Raw genomic sequence first — 18,159 nt, 5'->3', positions numbered from 1 at the left:
AAGGTCACGAACCTTTCACCTATCAACCGTTTGCAACAAATGAATCTATGTTGCAAAAGAAGCTTGCGGAGAAAGTTGAGGATTTAGAAAGTATAGTTCTTGGTATTCAACAAGGTCAAGTAGGGTTACAAAGTAAATTGGACAAAATCTTAAAGTTGGTGGAACGCGGTCATCCAACATTATTTTCTCAAGCAAGCCAATTGGGAATTAATTCACCACTACCGGAGATGGGGGAGAAAATGCATAAGGAGATTGAGATGACCCTTAGAATGGTGTTGTTACCATTTGTTTTGTTGGAGTACCTTTAAAACTATTTTAATATTTTTGTTGATTGCTTGCAACTTTATAACTTCAAATATTTTACATGTGTTGTTGAATTGTATTATGAATTTTAGTGTTTTTTGGTTGTGATGAACAAGTGATTGCATTATGGTTTGTAGGATTGTTAAATGCATTTGGTATTATGTTCATATTATGCACAATACAGGTTTAATGTGTAAAATTTGTATATATATATATATATATGTATATATATATAATACATTAGTAGTATTTTTCCCGACGGAAAAGTATATTCTTTACCAATGGAATCACATTCTTTGCCGATGGAGCAATTAATTTTTGGTGAAAATAAAATACGTTTACCGATCGAATTTCTAAATTTTAATATTTTTATCAATGGAAAAATACAATACCGACAGAAATTATAGTAACAATTATGCTTTACCAATTAATAACAATATTTGCACCGACCGAACCATAATTTTTACTGACGAATATTATTAAATTAATATTCTTTACCAATGAACAAAAATACTTTCTACCAACGGAAAGTTATCTTCATTGACATATTTCTCATAAAAAAAATTCTTTTTAGCAACGAAAAACAATAATTTTTATTGATGGAAACTTATTTTTTTACCGACGGAATTATAATAAAATAATATTTTCCACCAATGGAAAAAATATTTTTTACCAACAGAAATGTTCCATTAACGACGAACAACACCGACAAAATGAATTAAATTTTTATAATTAAATAATTATTGCTGATGGAAATATAATCATTACCGACACATATTTCCGTCGGTACTTGTTTATTTTTACCGACAGAATTTATAATTATTGACAAAATTTATTATTACCGAGATAATATTTAGTCACGGATTATTCCAGACCAACATTCTATCGGTAATGATATCTCCAGACGGAATGTCTACCATTATCGACAAAAAATTTTTCACTCAGTATTAAACTGCTGTAGTGAGGGTTTGGAATCTTTTCCCACTGCCAACGATCTTTTAGTCTATCGACATTTATGTCTCTATGCATGAATGAGATCATGAGTTTGACTTCCCTACTATGCGAGGTGAGAGTGATTGATATAATTAAAAACTCTCGCACACCCTCCCATGAGGCTTGTTCATATTTGTCCATCATATGATAATCACTAAATTTTACTGTTGTTTTGGTTTTGTATTTTTAATGAAATTTAATTTATCTACTTTATTTTAAAAATCACTTGTGTCATGTATTATTTTTTTGATTTATTAATTGGTCATATTTTATGTTTGCGTATGATCATCATTATTCATATGATAAAAACTATTATAAACATACTTTCGTCTTAAAACTAATCAGACCAACTTATGACTTGGTCATCAATTGAACTAGGCCCAAGTATTATTTAATCTTCATTTGAAAATTTTATTTATTTATAGTTTTGATGATGTTTATCTTACCTTATTGTCTTCAAACAAATTAATTATTTTTTTTTAAGTAGTATCAATCTACTGTTTTTTTCCCATGGAACAATTTTATAAAACTATGACACAATGAGAAGTCATTTAATAGTTTAATAATCAAGACCTATTAAATTATTTCTTAATATTGACCGTTGAACTTTATAGTTTAATAATCAAGAAATCTCAATGAGAAGTCATTTAATTAATTATAATCACACAACTTTTTATATTAAATTTAATTAGTACTTAATTATTAATAGAAATTTCTTTATTTTGGAGAAAATAAAATTAGAATAACCTCATGAGTCAAGACATAAAACAACGTAAAACCTAACTTAGAGGTCCTTGCATAGGAAGGAACTAAGAAATTAATGGGCAACTTCTCAATGTTCCTCATCAATTTGAACATATCAACATGTCAAAAGAGGGATGGTTGAATATTATCAACTAATGATTTCATTTAATAACTAATGCCTCAGTATCTTATCTTGTGAACGTGGCATTCTTTCTCATGAGTATAAATGCCACAAGAATATTTAAATTGTAACTTTACAAAAATTATAATTTATAATAATAATAATAATAATAATTATTATTTTTAAAAAATAGATATACCATGTTTTATTTAAGATAGAGTACAAGGATAATGGGGAGGATTACAACATAAAGAACGAGGGAGAAAAAAAAAAATGAGACGGTCACCAGAAATAGATCTGTCCTACCATAACTCCTAAATTACTTTTTTTTTTTTTAAAAAAAAATGAAGCATCCCGTACTTTCTAAGAGTGCCACTTGGATGATGACTAGGGATGGCAACGGGTCGGGTCGGGTGCGGGTATTACCATACCCGTATTCGATCCCCCACTAGTATACCCGAACCCGAACCTGAATCCGACGGGTTTTAAAAACCCAAACCCGCACCTCGCACCGATGGGTGATCAGGTACCCATGAGTATACCCCTACCCACCAATATTAAAAATTAATAAAAATATATTATTTTTTTATAAAAATAACTTAAAAAGTAATTATAATTTTTTATAAAATAAAATTATTATAAAATTACAAGACAAAACAAAGAGGAAAAATAAAAAATTCTAAATTGTTAAGTTGTAGAACATATTAGTATATATATGTATATATATATATATAAATATTTTAGTAATTTTAATTTTGAGTCGGAGTCGGGTTAGCACTGGGTCGGGAGTATTAGAATTCCCAAGCACTCGCACCCGTTTCATACAAGTCGGGTTTTCACGCAATCCCCGCAAACCCGGTCAAATAGGGTTTTACCTATCAAACTCGGGTCAGGTCAGGTCGGGTTAGGTCGGATATGGGTATTATTGCCATCTCTAATGATGACTCCCTACCTGTCTCCAAGATCCACCTCTCCTTATGATCTCTTTGTTGTTTTCCTTATTCTTACTGTGACTGTTTTGGGATTTTTCTCTTGTGGATGATGTACCTTGATGTTTCTATTTTGTTTTCCTATGTCAATGCCACAGTAGTTTATACATATATTTTTTTAATCAATACACAAAAGATTTAAATGGGAGACAACCCCACCACAAAGAGTGATTAGGTCATGCTAAAGTGGAGTGTAGAGAATTAGGGCTTCCAGGAGATGATGGTAGAAAGGGATCATTTATTTATGGTAGCGTTGACGAAACCGATCTTAAGGACCTCTGACAGAGTCCATTATTTACTGTTAGTCTTTCAGTGTCATTGCTATTGTGCCCAGAAAGTGGAGTCTATACTTGATAGTTGGTATAAATCCGAAATTATCCCAAGATATCTTTCATCAAAGAAAAACAAAAATTATATGCATGTGCTATATTAAAGCATATATAAGATAAAAGCACACACATGGTAAAATAGGGATGAACCATTAATTATTTATTGAAAAAAAACAGAAAATGATAAAGATGTCAAAACAAATAAATTATGAGAAAAACAAAAGAATCAAACTAAACGAACAAAATAAAAACATAGCAAAACAAAACAACAACAAGGCGAAATATAAACATAAAATAAGTCTATCATGAGATGGAAGGGAGACAAAAAGGACACACAAAATAAGACATGAAAAAATATGAGGTAAAGACAGCCATTAGTTAAATATTTAAAGATTCATTTTGTGAGATATGCAATTCATCTGGCATGAAGGTCAAAGGTTCCACAAATGTCGAGATTTCTTTTAATCATCAGGAGTGGCTCCTCAAGTGTAGCTTTTTAAAAATCCAGAGTTACATTTATCTAAACAATAACCATATTTGACGCATTTTTGATCGGTATAACTGTAAATTAAACAGATTTAACACAAGCGGGAAAAAAAGTTTTTTGAATTTTAATATCACCAATATTTTGGCGTATCTTAGATGGGTAGAATTGTAATTTTCTTTTTATGAAATTACATTGCAAACATATGCTTGACTTTGACGTAGTTGTGAGCCAAAAAAGCTGACATTTTAATTGTTGACCTGTCCTCCTCTCCGCCAAACTTATAAGCAAGCCATTGAATGGAATGAAGAAACATGAAAGAAATGGGGAAGCCAAGGTATCATCAGTTGATCTTGTTTCTCTTCCTCTTGTGTTCACGTCTGAATATTGGGCAAAACAAAGCCTATGCTCAAGGAACCACTTCCAACAACTCTAGAAACACAACTAGTTCATTTGATGTGGGTGTGATTCTTGACACTAAGACATGGGTGGGAAACATAAGCTGGAGATGTATGGCCATGGCCATGGAGGACTTCTACAATTCTCACTCAAACTTCACCAAAAAGCTTTCTCTTCATTTGCGAGATGCCAACAAGGATGATCGTGTTGCTTCTGCTTCTGCAGGTCTTTTCTCTCTTTCAATCTCTCTCTTTATCTGTTTCTCTTGTCTAGACTTGTCCTTTAGTTTGCATTTAGACTTTAAGAATTGTCTCTGTTTCTCTCTGGCTGTCTCTTGATGTGAGATGTTTGTTATACTGTTCATTGATGTTTCATGTTGTTTGATGGAAAAAAGAAAAGAGAATTGTGTGATATATATTGGAGATTCATGGTTTCATGGTTGTGTGTATGAAATACAGCTATTGATCTTTTGAAGAATGTTCAAGTGCAAGCTATAATTGGACCACAAACATCAAGACAAGCTAAGTTTGTGATTGAGCTTGGAAACAGTGCTCAAGTTCCAATCATCTCTTTCACTGCTAAGAGCCCTTCTCTTTCAACAAAGCAGTCTCCATACTTCATCAGGACTGGAATGAATGATGCTTCTCAGGCCAAAGTCCTTGCTTCTCTTGTTCAAAACTTTGGATGGAGACAAGTAGTCCTGATCTATGCAGACACCGAGTTCGGGAACGGAATTATACCGCATGTCATCGATGCCCTTATTGAGATCGATGCCCGTGTAACTTACCGGAGTCCAATTCCTATTTCAGCCAATGATGAAGCCATTAGCAAGGAGCTTGAGAAGCTCAAGGACATGCAAACCAGAGTCTTCATTGTCCACATGCCATATTCTCTTGGTTTCAAAGTCTTCTCAAATGCAAATAAAACAGGAATGATGAACAAAGGTTATGTTTGGATCACTACTTATGGCTTGACAGACATTGTGGACCTCTATGGATCATCAGCAACCAGTGTAATGCAAGGTGTTTTGGGTATTAAACCTTATATCAGTGAGGATAACCCCAGGCTTCAAGATTTCAAGGCAAGATTTGTAAAGAAATTCAAGTTGGAGAATCCATCTGCTCAAATTAGTGAACCCTTGACAGTGTTTGGTTTATGGGCTTATGATACTGTATGGTCATTAGCGATGGCAGCCGAGAGTCTTTCTTCGGCAAATTATACATTCTCGATGAACAATGTGAGGAAGAACTCTACTGATTTGGAAAGTATTGGTAAATCTCAGACTGGATTAGAAATTGTCCAGTGGATCTCAAACTCCACATTTGATCGAATTAGTGGGAAGTTTCAGCTGATCGACAGACAGCGAGAGGTGGACAAATTTGAGATTGTTAATGTTGTTGAAAATGGGAGAAAGAGGATTGGATTTTGGACACCAGTCTATGGTTTTTCTAAAGAATTAAATTCAAAGAATGTTAGTATTGAAGTAGCCAAATGGCCTGGTGATTCTGATCATGTTCCTCCTAGAGGATGGGAGTGGCCAACCAATGGGAGAAATCTTAGTGTTGGAATTCCAGTGAAACCCGGTTTCCCTGAGTTTGTGAATGTTACTACTAACGATTCTTCAATTCGACCAACGGGTTACTGCATTGAAATCTTTGATAAAGTAATGGCTGCATTGCCTTATAAAGTCAATTATACTTACGAACTTTTTGCCAATGAGAAGGGCGAAATGAATGGAAGTTATGATGATCTTGTTTATCAGGTGTACGTCAAGGTCAGTGATCACTTGAACTTTGATGCTTGTTTATCCACATTGTATTTAATTCTTTGTTTGACTGATTGATGCAGAAGTATGATGTTGTAGTCGGTGATATAACAGTGATAGCGAACCGATCTCAATATGTTGATTTCACTCTGCCGTACACTGAATCTGGTGTGTCGATGATTGTCCCTGTTAAGGATCAGAGTAGGAAGAATGCATGGACATTTGCAGAGCCATTAAGCACAAACCTCTGGATTGCAAGTGGTCTATTCTTCATCTTCACTGGGATTGTGATTTGGATTTTGGAACACCGTGTTAATGTAGAATTCCGAGGCCCTCCGTCTAACCAAATTGGCACAATCTTCTACTTCATTTTCTCAACTCTCGTCTTCTCTCACAGGGAAACTATAGTGAGCAATTTAGCAAGGATTGTTCTGATTATTTGGTTTTTTGTAGTCCTGATTCTGCAACAAAGTTATACTGCAAGCTTATCGTCGATACTGACAGTGGAACAACTCCAACCAACTCTAAATGATTTGACTGAGCTTGCAAGGACAAATGACAAAGTTGGCTACTTGGTTGATTCATTCATGCCCAATCTCTTGAAAGGAATGAACTTCGATGAAACAAGACTCATTCCATACAACTCTGCAGATGAGTACAACGAGGCATTAAGCAATGGAACAGTGGCTGCCGTTGTCGATGAGATTCCATACCTGAAAGTGTTCCTCCACAAGTACTGTGACAAATACACAATGGTTGGACCTACATACAAAACTGATGGATTTGGCTTCGTAAGTCTAATAAAATTAACTGCATGCATTGTTTATTTGCATTCTAATTACTAACATGTGATTCTTTTGTTGATGAATTTTCAGGCATTCCCGATAGGATCACCAATGGTTGCTGATGTTTCAAGAGCCATCTTAAGAATCACAGAGAACAAAGAAATAATGGAACCCCTTGATAATCAGTACTTGTATGATGATGAAGCATGTTCTGTTGAGGGCGATGGTTCATCTTCAAGCATGATTACGTTCAGGAGCTTCTGGGGATTGTTTCTCATTACTGGTGTGACTTCCATGCTTGCATTACTGATACATATATCCATGTTCTTCTTTCAGAATTGGCGCATTGTCAGAGATGCTGATCCTGAGTTATCTTTTGGGCAAAGACTTCTTTTGTTGATCAAATACCATGACAAGCCAGACTTAAAATGTGCTGATACATTCAAGGAGAAAGCAGAAGAAGAAGAAGAAGAGGAAATGGTTGCATTGGAGATGCAGAGTCCAGTGAGCACTTCTTATAATGGACATGGTGATCATGTTGTTGGGAATGATGATGATGGTGATGCAGAGACTCCATCAGAGGGTGAAGGGACACCAGGTAGAGAAATTGGTGGCCAATTTCCAGACGCACCTTCATTTGCAGATATGTTGAGTCATAGAAGGGGTTATGATTCTGCTTAGGATGGACTATTTCCAAATTTACTGATACTGTAACTTTTGGGATCTCTATGGTTATGGAAGACCCAAACTAAAAATAAAAAAGGTGGGGATCCAAATATATTAGCCATTGAGAGAAAAAATGTTGTTACGCTATATATATATATATATATTTGTGGCAATGGTTGTTGAAATCATGTACATTATTGTCAAACTTCTATATCCTAAATTAATATAGGTATATATTTATTAGTGTAATTTCATATATATATATATTGGGTATTTTTGTCTTATAACCAATCCGTTATTGTTGTTGATGTATTTTTTTTTAAATAAAGTGGATAAACCAAAAATTTATTAAAAAAAAAAACTGGGGAAAATAAAGTACAAGAGTAGAGATAACAAACAAAACAAACAAAAGAAGTAGGAAACTATTATCCTCACCGGGGATGAGGAAAACCTGGAACAGTGAAAATAAAAAGGAAGAAAAAAAGGAGAATCTGATGCCGGCGAAGTCAGCCGTTTGGAGACACAAGCCTGCTCAGAAACGAAAGAAACGAATTACTCCTAAGTCGAATTGGGCGCCAAATCGCCTGTGAGGTCAGTGGATCTGAAACTCAGGAAGTTTAAGGAACTCTTTATCTTCTGAGCACCTTCTGAAGCTTCCTATTGGTGGGAGTCTGAATCTGCAGAAATCTAAGAGAGAGCCTTTTTAGCAGTTTTAAATATTGTATCAGAAAGAGGTGTACATATTTGGTTAAAAATAAGATTGTTGTGTTCCAACCAAATATTCCAGAAGATGGCTCTGGAGAAAAGATCCCAAATATTCTTGAGAATAGAATTTATAGAGGGTATCCAATTGGTTCAAATATTTGAAACTGAGAAAGGTAGAGCTTCAGAGTTAAGTAAACATTTGAAAAAGGACCAAATACAAACAGAGAAGATGCAGTTTAAAAAAAGGTGGTCCACTGACTCTGAGTTATTATGGCATAGAATACATGTGTCAGTAGTGTAAGGATTGCAACCTTTTTTCAATAGATTCTCAAGTGTTAGAATTTTGTTATCTTAGGCAAGCTAACAGAATAAAGTGATTTTTCTAAGAGATTTAATTTTCCAGAAGTTGGTATAGAGTTGATTGCGAAGTCCTCCATCGATTAAGAAATTGTAATAGGATTTGACAGTGAATTTCCATTTTTTTTTTCTAAAGACTAAGAGTAGGAATCTTCATGATCATTGGTACAAACTGGTAAGGAATTTATTAAACTGGCAACATCAAATGCAGTGGCAGATCTAAATGGATTACCCTGTAAATTAAGAATGTGAATAAATTGTTTTAAAGTAATCCAAGGATCATGACAGTTCAGAAAGAGAGACTCCCAACGGTTTTTGGGGGATTGGCCCTCCAGCCATTTGTCATGCCAAAATAAAGTATTTTCTCTATTACTGATTGATTTGGTTAAGCAAGATCGAAATGAATGAAGTATGGGATTAATTCATGCCCAAAAAGAATGATTTATTTCTTGGTGGTTGTGAGAATAGGAAGCTTGGAGAATCTCTGTTAATATAATTAGCTTTGATTATCTTAGACCAATAAGAGTCAGATGTAGTAATAAATTTCCACCACCATTTTCCAAGTAAAGCTTTGTTGAACTCCTGAAGATCAAGGATGTCCCATCCACTCATGCTTCGGGGACGACAAATTCTTTTCCAAGCAATTAATCTTATTCCCTTAGGACCCAGATAGGAAATTTGAAAATTGACATCCAGTAGACTGGGATAGAAGATAACACAGAGTTGATAAGAGTTAAACGACCCCCCAATGAAAGGTAAATTGCTTTCCAGGGTGTAAGTCTAGCACGAACAGATTCGATCAACTTTGTCCAGTCTATTCTTCTGGGTCGTCTACGTGAAAGGGGAACCCCAAGGTATGTAATTGGGAGACAATCTTTATTGCAATTAAGTATTCTTGCGGAGGAGGATGTCGGTTGGTAACCAAAATTGGTGGAATATAGACAATTTTTTGAGTAGTGGTGTTGATGTATTAACAATGGAGAATATGAAGAATATAAAGCCACACTATTTCTAATTTGTTAGTGTGCGTTTGGATGGGGGTTTTGATTACCCAGGAATGGGAATGAGCATATATCTCAAGAGAAGCACATGTTTGGGGAAGGTAAGTATTGGGAATGGATTCTCTGGTCAAAGCAATGGATGACTAATCTCTATTACCCCCAAATTTAGGGATAATGGATGGTAATGGATGGGAATTAAAGGGAAAAGACATTAATGGCCTTCTCCCATAATATTTAATTACAACATATTCAACAAATATATTTAATTCTAATTTTTAAAATAATCAACAACAACAACAACAACAATAATAATACAAACTATTTAATGTAAATATTTAATTATAATTATTAAAATGGACAATAATATCTAAATATTAATAATAGTTATTTGTAATAAGTAATTCAAATCATAATAAAAATAAATTATTTAATTAATATAAGATACTAATAAAAATATATAATATTCAAAATATTTCACTAATAAAAAGTTTAAAATAAGTAATGTTTCGATATCATGCATTTGCATTAAGGGCAAAATGGTAACTTTACAACATATTTTTTTTCTTTTCTTTTTCCATTTCCAATGAAATTTTCTACCAACCAAACACAGTTTTCATTCTCATTACCATCCATTACTATTACCATTACCATTATCATTCTTTTCATTCCTATTCCTATTCAGCGATCCAAACGGCCCCTTAAATTATTTTATTTATTTATTTTTTGAAAAAGTTAATAAATCCCAATTCATTGAAAAATACTATGGAGGATAGGGAGTTCCTCGCTACACGAGGAGGATCAGGGAATGGGAACATGGAGGAGAGAAGCACATATAGGGTCCACTAATGGTATTGATAATAATAGATAGAAAATAAAACAACGAGAACCAATTAAAAAACAGACTAAGCATTACAAGGAGGAATAAAATAGGGACAACACATGTGCACGGAAGATTCTCGTAGTTCGGATCAAATGGTTAGTTTGAACAGATGGTGGAAGTTGGCTCTCTTGGATCACTTGCATAAGGATTGTAGGACCCCAAAAATTTGAAGCTTCACTTGACTGCGTTAATTGAATCCTCTCTTTAGACATCAAGAGAAGAAACAAATAATTAGATCTAATGATTTCTAAAAATAGAGAAGTATTTTGTAATTAATAATAGGATAAATTTACCTTTAAATAGATATTCCAAACAATAGCCTTGGCCAAGAAATCCCACTTTTCATTGAGCAAAAGTTGAAGGTAGGACCTCTAGGATGCCTACATGTCTCATAGAGAGCTAGGGTAATGTGTGAGACCAAAAATGTTGCCATAGTGGCACCAAACTTATGTTGCAAAAGGGCATGAAATAAATAGATGGTTGACCACATAGTGACAAAGTGCACAAGTAGTGGCTAAAGATTATTACATCTTTTGATAGCAAGGTTTTCCAATGTGAGAATCTTCTTTTTCAAGATTGATGTAGTGGTACCATATTTGCATTGTAATGCATGTAATTGTCTGGAGCCTATTGCATTTTCTAGTGTTGGATTTTCAAGTGTAAGGATCTTATTGTCCTAGGCCATCTATATAAAAATATTATTTTTTTTATGGGTAAGAACAAATAGGTAAAGTTACCTAACATTGTCGACCTCTATCATAGAAGAAACTATAGAAGAATTTAACAGAGAATCCTCCGGAGGGGTTAAGGCTAAAAAATTTGGTGCCTCGGTTTTCTAGAAGGTCCCTTTAGATCCTTACATTGATGTTAAGCAAAGCCAGATTAGTAGAAGTTAGTGTACAAAGAAGATGTGAATTAGACTTTTGATGGTACCTATTAAAAATCAGGTATTACTAAAAGTCTCAAACTAAAGATACACTGGCACCTTTTTATTGATGTAGCAATCCCACTATAAGAGAGTGGTTTCATCATCCTTGATTATCAAGTTAACAAAGAACATGAAAGCATAAAGACAACTTAAGATACCATCCCAAAAAAAGATATCTTGTTGGACTTGGTATAGATTCTAAAGTGAGTTGTTAAGGAAGTAGTTATAATGAATAACTCTGGAACCACACTAGTTCATTTTGATTGTGATCTTCCACAATCACACGCCAAGAAAGATTAGATTAAAGAATACAATGTTCAATATGCCCAACCTCTATGCTCTGGGTATTAATATCTCTTTTCCTGATCTCATCTCTTAGGGTGCTTGGATTACAGATTATAATCTCTCACTACATACCATTTCTACCATTGCTGCAACTATTTGGTTCTTGTGGAAAATCAGGTGTGAAGCCATCTTTAACAACATCAGTCCCAATTTTCCTCTTCTTGTCAACAAAGCTATTGCCCATGTGAAAGATTTTATGCAGGAAAATGCTTCTCTTAGCGGCCGTCGTCTCCTCTTTAACAATTTCTCCCACGCTTATAGCTAGAATGGTGTTAACAAGGTAAGCCATCTTGGGTTCTTTTTTTTTTTTTGAAAGAACCTCACCGGAGGCTGATTTATTAAAGGAGAAGAATACGAAGGTACAAGAAGCTACGATAAGGAAAAGAAAAAGCCAAAAGACCAAGCAGGGCAAACAAAGGCATTAATGAAATGAGAAACGGCGAGCATGAAAGCTCTTCATGATCCAAAAAGGCGAGATCTCGACCGGATAGAAAGCAGGGCTTAGAGTATGATGATTATGACCGAGGGAAGCAAGGCGGATCGCGAGGAGCCAACCCGGTCTCGGGAGTGATGTGCATGACGAGGGTTGCCATTCATGTTTAACGCAAATCAGTATTGGAGATGGAAGCAATGGATCTCCGGAATAAAGGAGAATGATTAGTAGACGGAGGCATTGATAGTGGTCACGATCGTTAGTGAACACATGCTTGATCGAGCGCTACTGCTCCTCGGGATATGTTTAAAGCGAGCAAAAAGCGAGCAATTCTCCACTATATAGATCATTTGCGAGTACTAGAGAAGCATCCACGCAAATTAAACCACAAAATCGGCGCTAGAAAGCGAAGAAACTAGCGGAAGATACTAACTCGGAGCTATGGAGCCGAGTATAGATAAATAAGAAATGTCCACTAGCCCAAGAAAAAGTTATTGCTGATAAGTTTTTCCGCCAAGGAAACTATCGTCATCGAGATTACAATCGTTGGCATGAGCCCATGCTGCTGCATACAATATTAATACTATTCAGTTGAGCATTGCGAAAAATAATATCACAATGATTTTTCCAGTGAAACCAGGCACAAGAAGCAATGAGTGAAACAACAAACAGAGAATGATTATAGCCGGTAAGCCAAGACCCAGTAGAAAAATTATCAGGGAAAAAGATGTTACGATTAGTCCGTCTGCTAAGAAAATTCCAGACAGGTTGAATTTTGGGGCATGAAACGAAAAGATGTTCAATAGTTTCACGATGAAGCCCACAGAAAGCACAAGGTGTGTCCGGACCAAGGTTAATATTAAATAAATGATCGATAGTTGGGAGTCTACCCATAAATATTAACCAGATGAAGTGCTTAACCCGAGGAGCAATTTTGAGAGACCAAAGCTTTTTCCAACCACTCCAATGATCAGAGATGGGAACAGTATTATTTAAAGTATGATAAACATTAGTAGAAATCTTAAGTTTGGAGGGCAACGGGTACCAGACCCAGCGGTTGTTGGAGGAAGGGTCAATATCACACAGATTGCAGAGATCAAAGTTAAGAATGTTACCAAGAAAGCCATTGTGATCAGCATGAACCCAAGAATCATTATGGATAACATCAGCCATGGTGATTTGATCAAAATCATAGGACATGTTTAAAAATGTAGGCATGAGGGCTTTAGGTATACAAGAGTACCATGGATCCCAAAGAAAAGAGGCTTTCCAAGGATTAACAGAAATGATTTTGCAAAATGGTTTTAAATAATCTGCCGAATGACAAAGCCCGCGAAAAAACCAGGAACACTTGGGTGGAGCCTTATCCTTCCAGAAATTAAAAGAACCATATTTGTTGCGAAGGATATCGACCCAAAGAACATCATCGTCATTGAGGTATTTGAATAAGTGCTTAGCCAAGAGGGAATGTCTGACTAAGGATAGGTCATGGATACCAAGGCCCCCCTCAGTTTTACCTTTAGTTATATAGCACCAAGCGACATAAGGGATACCCTTACGATTGCCATTTTTACTCCAAAAGAATTTTCTAGCAATTGTAGATATCTAGGTAAGGATGGCTTGGGGAATAGGGTATACAGATAGGGTGTAAATTGGGATGGAGAATAAAGAGGTGTTAATAAGGATGGCCTTAGCAGCTGAAGATAGAGAGAGATTTGTCCAACGATTACAAGACCTTTTAATTTTGTCTACCATAGAAGAGAAGGTAGAGGCATTCATTCTGTTAGGAGAGATCATTATGCCCAGATATTTGAAGGGGAAGGAGGCTGTATGAAGTTTGAGGATAGAACATATGCTTTTTTTGACTCTCGAATTGAACCAAGTGGGGGCAGAGATTTGGCTTGATTAGGACGCTGACCAGAAAGGAAGTAATAAAAATTAAGGCACCGAACAATATTTCTGGTAGCAGATCTAGAGGCATGGGTAATAAGAATTAGGTCATCGGCATACATAAGATGATTGAAGTTATGTTTTAGATTTGAATTAAAACCAGGAATCTTCCCGTTTCTAAGATCAAGATTAAGAAGAGAAGTAAGAATCTGAGAAACAAGGATGAAAAGATGAGAAGAAATAGGATCACCTTGACGAACACCTCTAGAAGAAGAGAACCAATGAGAGGCTACTCCATTAACAATAACAGAAAAAGAACTAGACTTAAGACAGGTGGAGATCCAGGATATCCAATTGTTATGAAAATTCATTTTGTTTAAAACGGCAAAAATTGCATCCCAAGAAATAGTGTCATAAGCCTTCTCAATATCGAGTTTGATTAACATCCTAGAAGGGCCGTTGATATCATGCTCTATAGTATGGACAACCTCTTGAGTGGCTAGAATGTTATCGAAAATGCAATGCTCAGAAATAAAACCAACCTGTTCCAGACCAATAAGTTTAGGTAGAACAAGTTTCAAGCGGTTGGAAAGAAGCTTGGTTATAATTTTGAAACAGACATTGCAAAGAGAGATAGGCTGATAATCTGAGACCCTCTTAGGACAAGAAATTTTGGGAATAAGAGTGATAGAAGTTTTACCCCAAGAACTAGGCATGTAGCAATTATCGAAAAAATATTTGACAGCTAAAAAAAATTGGTCACCAATCACTGGCCAAAAAGCGCGGTAAAATTCGATATTAAAACCATCGGGACCGCGAGACTTACCAGTGGGAAGATCAAGGATAGTGAGATAAACCTCTTCTTTAGTGACCTCGCGAATGAGGAATAAACTGTCAACATTTGAGAGAGAAGGTATGTTGTCTGGAAAGAGCTCAAGGATATTTGGTATTTGGTCAGGATGGGTATTCCAGAGCCCGGAGTAAAAGTTGTAGAAGGCGAGAAGAATGTCAGGCTGACTGGTGACGTAAACGCCATCCGTGGTCGCAACCTGGGTAATTAAATTGAAATGAGTTCTAGAACGAGTAATGTAATGAAAAAATTTAGAATTCTTATCTCCGTTCAGAAGCCACGACATATGAGCCCTCTACGTCCATAAAGAGTTACTTTGTCTATGAAGGGTTGCAAGCTTCGAATATAAATCGGTTAAGATAGGAGAATTGAGATCAGAGTCGGAGCAATCAAACAATTGGATATCAGATTCAACATTCTTGATCTCAGACTCGATATTATTGATCCCATGACGGCTCCAATCATGAAGACGAAAACGGGATCGAGACAGGAAATGAGAGAAGGCTTGCATGGGGTTCCCATGTGGAGAAAAATTCCAGGCGCTATGAACGGCATCATGACATACTAAATAATCAAGCCAAAAGTTATTAAACCAAAAATAATAAGGTTTGGGATGAGTATGCACGTTAATGTCCAGAAGAAGGGGAGAATGATCGGAGAAAACGCGAGAGAGGTGTTTAAGATTATAAAAACACGAAAAGCGTTGGTCCAATCCAAGTTAACAAGACACCGATCCGATCCGCACAATGACGGGCTAGGCCATTCGGTTGTTGCACCAAAGTAAACGGGGACCGGGATCGATTTAAATCAATGAGATTGTTAAAATCAACGAATTCTCTAAAAAACGAGCTTTCCGATTATATTAAGAAAAATTGCCGCCTTTGAATTCGTTTCTGGAAAGAACTGCATTAAAATCTCCAATAATGAGCCAAGGAAGGTGCAAATTAGAAATTTTGGAAAGCTCGTTCCAAAGAAGACATTGTTTGCGAGAGAAGGTAGAATTATAAACGATGGAAATAACGCAATTTTTGAAAACCGAAGAAGAGATAACAATATGTAAAGCACGACGAGAAGCAACAATGGGGGTAACATGACCCAAACTTTTATTCCAAAGAATGAAAATGCCACCGGAATAACCATCAGCTTCAATAGCGGCCCAATGCCAGGACTTGGGGATTTTGAAGCGAAATCGATCAATACGGCCAGAGTTGGCTCTAGTCTCAACAAGACAAACGAGGGAAGGTTTGTGGATCCTGATGAGTTTGAAAATATAGTCAGAGGTATCTCGCGCCGAGAGTCCTCTGCAATTCTAGCATAAAAATTTAGCAATCATCATAAACATAATATCCAAAAGAGAGAGAATAACTTCCAAATAGGAATAGAGAAACGAAAGCAAATAAGCCACTGTCTGATTTAAGAACCAGAGTTTTCTGGTTCCATCCTGCCCTTTTTCGGGGAAGAGCCGGAAGAAGGGGTGCTCTTCCGAATGAGTGCCTCACGTCTGGCTTCTTCTTGAAATTGAACAAGGGTCATATCATCGTCAGATTCTTCGTCATCGGACATTTCATCCTCATCATCATCATCAGTGGTGTCCCCGTTGCTATCTTCCTCCATAACACCTTCATGGAGCGCAGCAGAGACACGGTCGACGACAAGGAGATGAGAATCTCTCTCAGGCTGAGGAGGAGAAGATGGGGGGGGGGGGTTTGAGGTGAAGAGTGAAGTATGGGAGGAGGAGAGCTAGAGTGAAGATTTTGAAAAGAAATGTCATTTCCAATGGTGGGGGGAACAATGCACCGCCTGAATTGATTGGGGGGTGCGGTCGGCATAGTGCCATTGGAACTAGGGCCGCCACATAAAGCCTTTACTTAATCCCGATGAGAATCAAGCTTGCTTCCATCAACGGTAGGCGGAGAATTCGAAGCGTTATTAGCGGTTGAGATAGGATTCATAGGGATGATCTCCGTATCCATCAGATCAGAGGATGTGGGGATACTGTGAATGGCATCCAGACTAGGGGAACGGTTCGAAGTAGGGCCAGACCTACCCCCACGAATCCCGCTGGAGGCCGGGTACCGAGGTCGGCGCTTCTCGGTACTCACATCGGTTGCCATGCCGCGGGTCTCGGGAGTGGTGCAAGTGCCACCCCCTCGACCACGGGCTCGGCCACTCTACTCATTTTGTCTTTTGTGCAGGGAGCAGTGCTTTCAATGCTGAATCGTCTATTGAATCTGAGATCAATGCTTTAGATACTGCCCTTTGAACATCCATCGATAGACATTTGAACATTCGCCACATCTTACACTGTCATCGGGACATTTCTCAAATATTGAGAAGCCATAGCAACCCGGTCACTTGGAGATTCTCTCAAGCCATTTCTGATATCAACTATCTCCTTCTGCTTGAGGGCAAACCTTCTCTTGTTGAAATCCCAAGATGCTGGAATGCCCTTACTATCGCCCTTGCTGGTTCTGGAGCCAATCTTCACAGCCTTAACCTTTATCTGACTGGTCGTGATCTTCTGCGTTGGATCATGAAGCTTTTCACTGATGCAGGCTTCACTTTTTGATTCATGTTGTTTGCTTCTTTTTTCTTTCTCTGCTCTTCTTTTCTCTGTTTTCTTTTATTTTCTCCTTTTGGTTTAATTCTAACTATAACCCTTAACATTGTGTAACCTTTTTTATTTTCAATATATTAGTTCCCTTAGTTCTTTCCCTAAAAAAAAATATGCCCAACCGCTATGCTCCTGGGGTTTCCAAAGTTGCTTCAAATCAACAAGCAAACAATTAGGTTTATTGATACTTGGTTTGAGCCAAAGGAAATCTCTTTGGATTCACTCGATTTCTTACTCAAATTGGGAGTTTGAAGATAGATATCCACCAAATCAGAATACAAAAAATTACCGAGATAGTGAATGTGAATCTACTCCAAGCAATAGGAGCTTGGATTCCATGAGGATAGTTTTGATCTAATATTCTTAATGAGTTTGTCCTTGTCCTGGCATTGGGTGCTCCTATTTGGTCATAGGAACACGGAGGTAGGTTAAAGGTAGTGTACTTATGGAGTAGCTAAGAGACCTACCAAGGGAGCTTTTGATCTCTGCCCAAATTTGGTAGAGTACATGCAAGTTTTGTGTAAATTAATCAATAGACCTGACGTGCCCTTGAATAGATATAAAATGAGTTTAATGAT

At 36.6% G+C, this 18,159-nt stretch overlaps 1 protein-coding gene across 1 annotated transcript; it reads left to right on the top strand.

Annotated features, from left to right (window-relative positions):
- The first annotated feature begins 4,249 nt into the window (after positions 1-4,249).
- On the top strand, positions 4,250-7,767 carry LOC120253254 (glutamate receptor 2.7-like). The gene is made up of 4 exons (XM_039261583.1): positions 4,250-4,587; positions 4,821-6,136; positions 6,211-6,918; positions 7,003-7,767. Exons 1-4 carry the CDS (start codon positions 4,278-4,280, stop codon positions 7,591-7,593), a joined length of 2,925 nt encoding a protein of 974 aa, XP_039117517.1. The 5' UTR covers positions 4,250-4,277; the 3' UTR covers positions 7,594-7,767.
- The last annotated feature ends 10,392 nt before the right edge of the window (positions 7,768-18,159 follow it).

The sequence above is a fragment of the Dioscorea cayenensis genome, chromosome 27 (assembly GCF_009730915.1).
Source record: "Dioscorea cayenensis subsp. rotundata cultivar TDr96_F1 chromosome 27, TDr96_F1_v2_PseudoChromosome.rev07_lg8_w22 25.fasta, whole genome shotgun sequence".
Lineage (NCBI taxonomy): Eukaryota > Viridiplantae > Streptophyta > Magnoliopsida > Dioscoreales > Dioscoreaceae > Dioscorea > Dioscorea cayenensis.
This window is presented reverse-complemented; position numbering and strand designations above follow the sequence as displayed.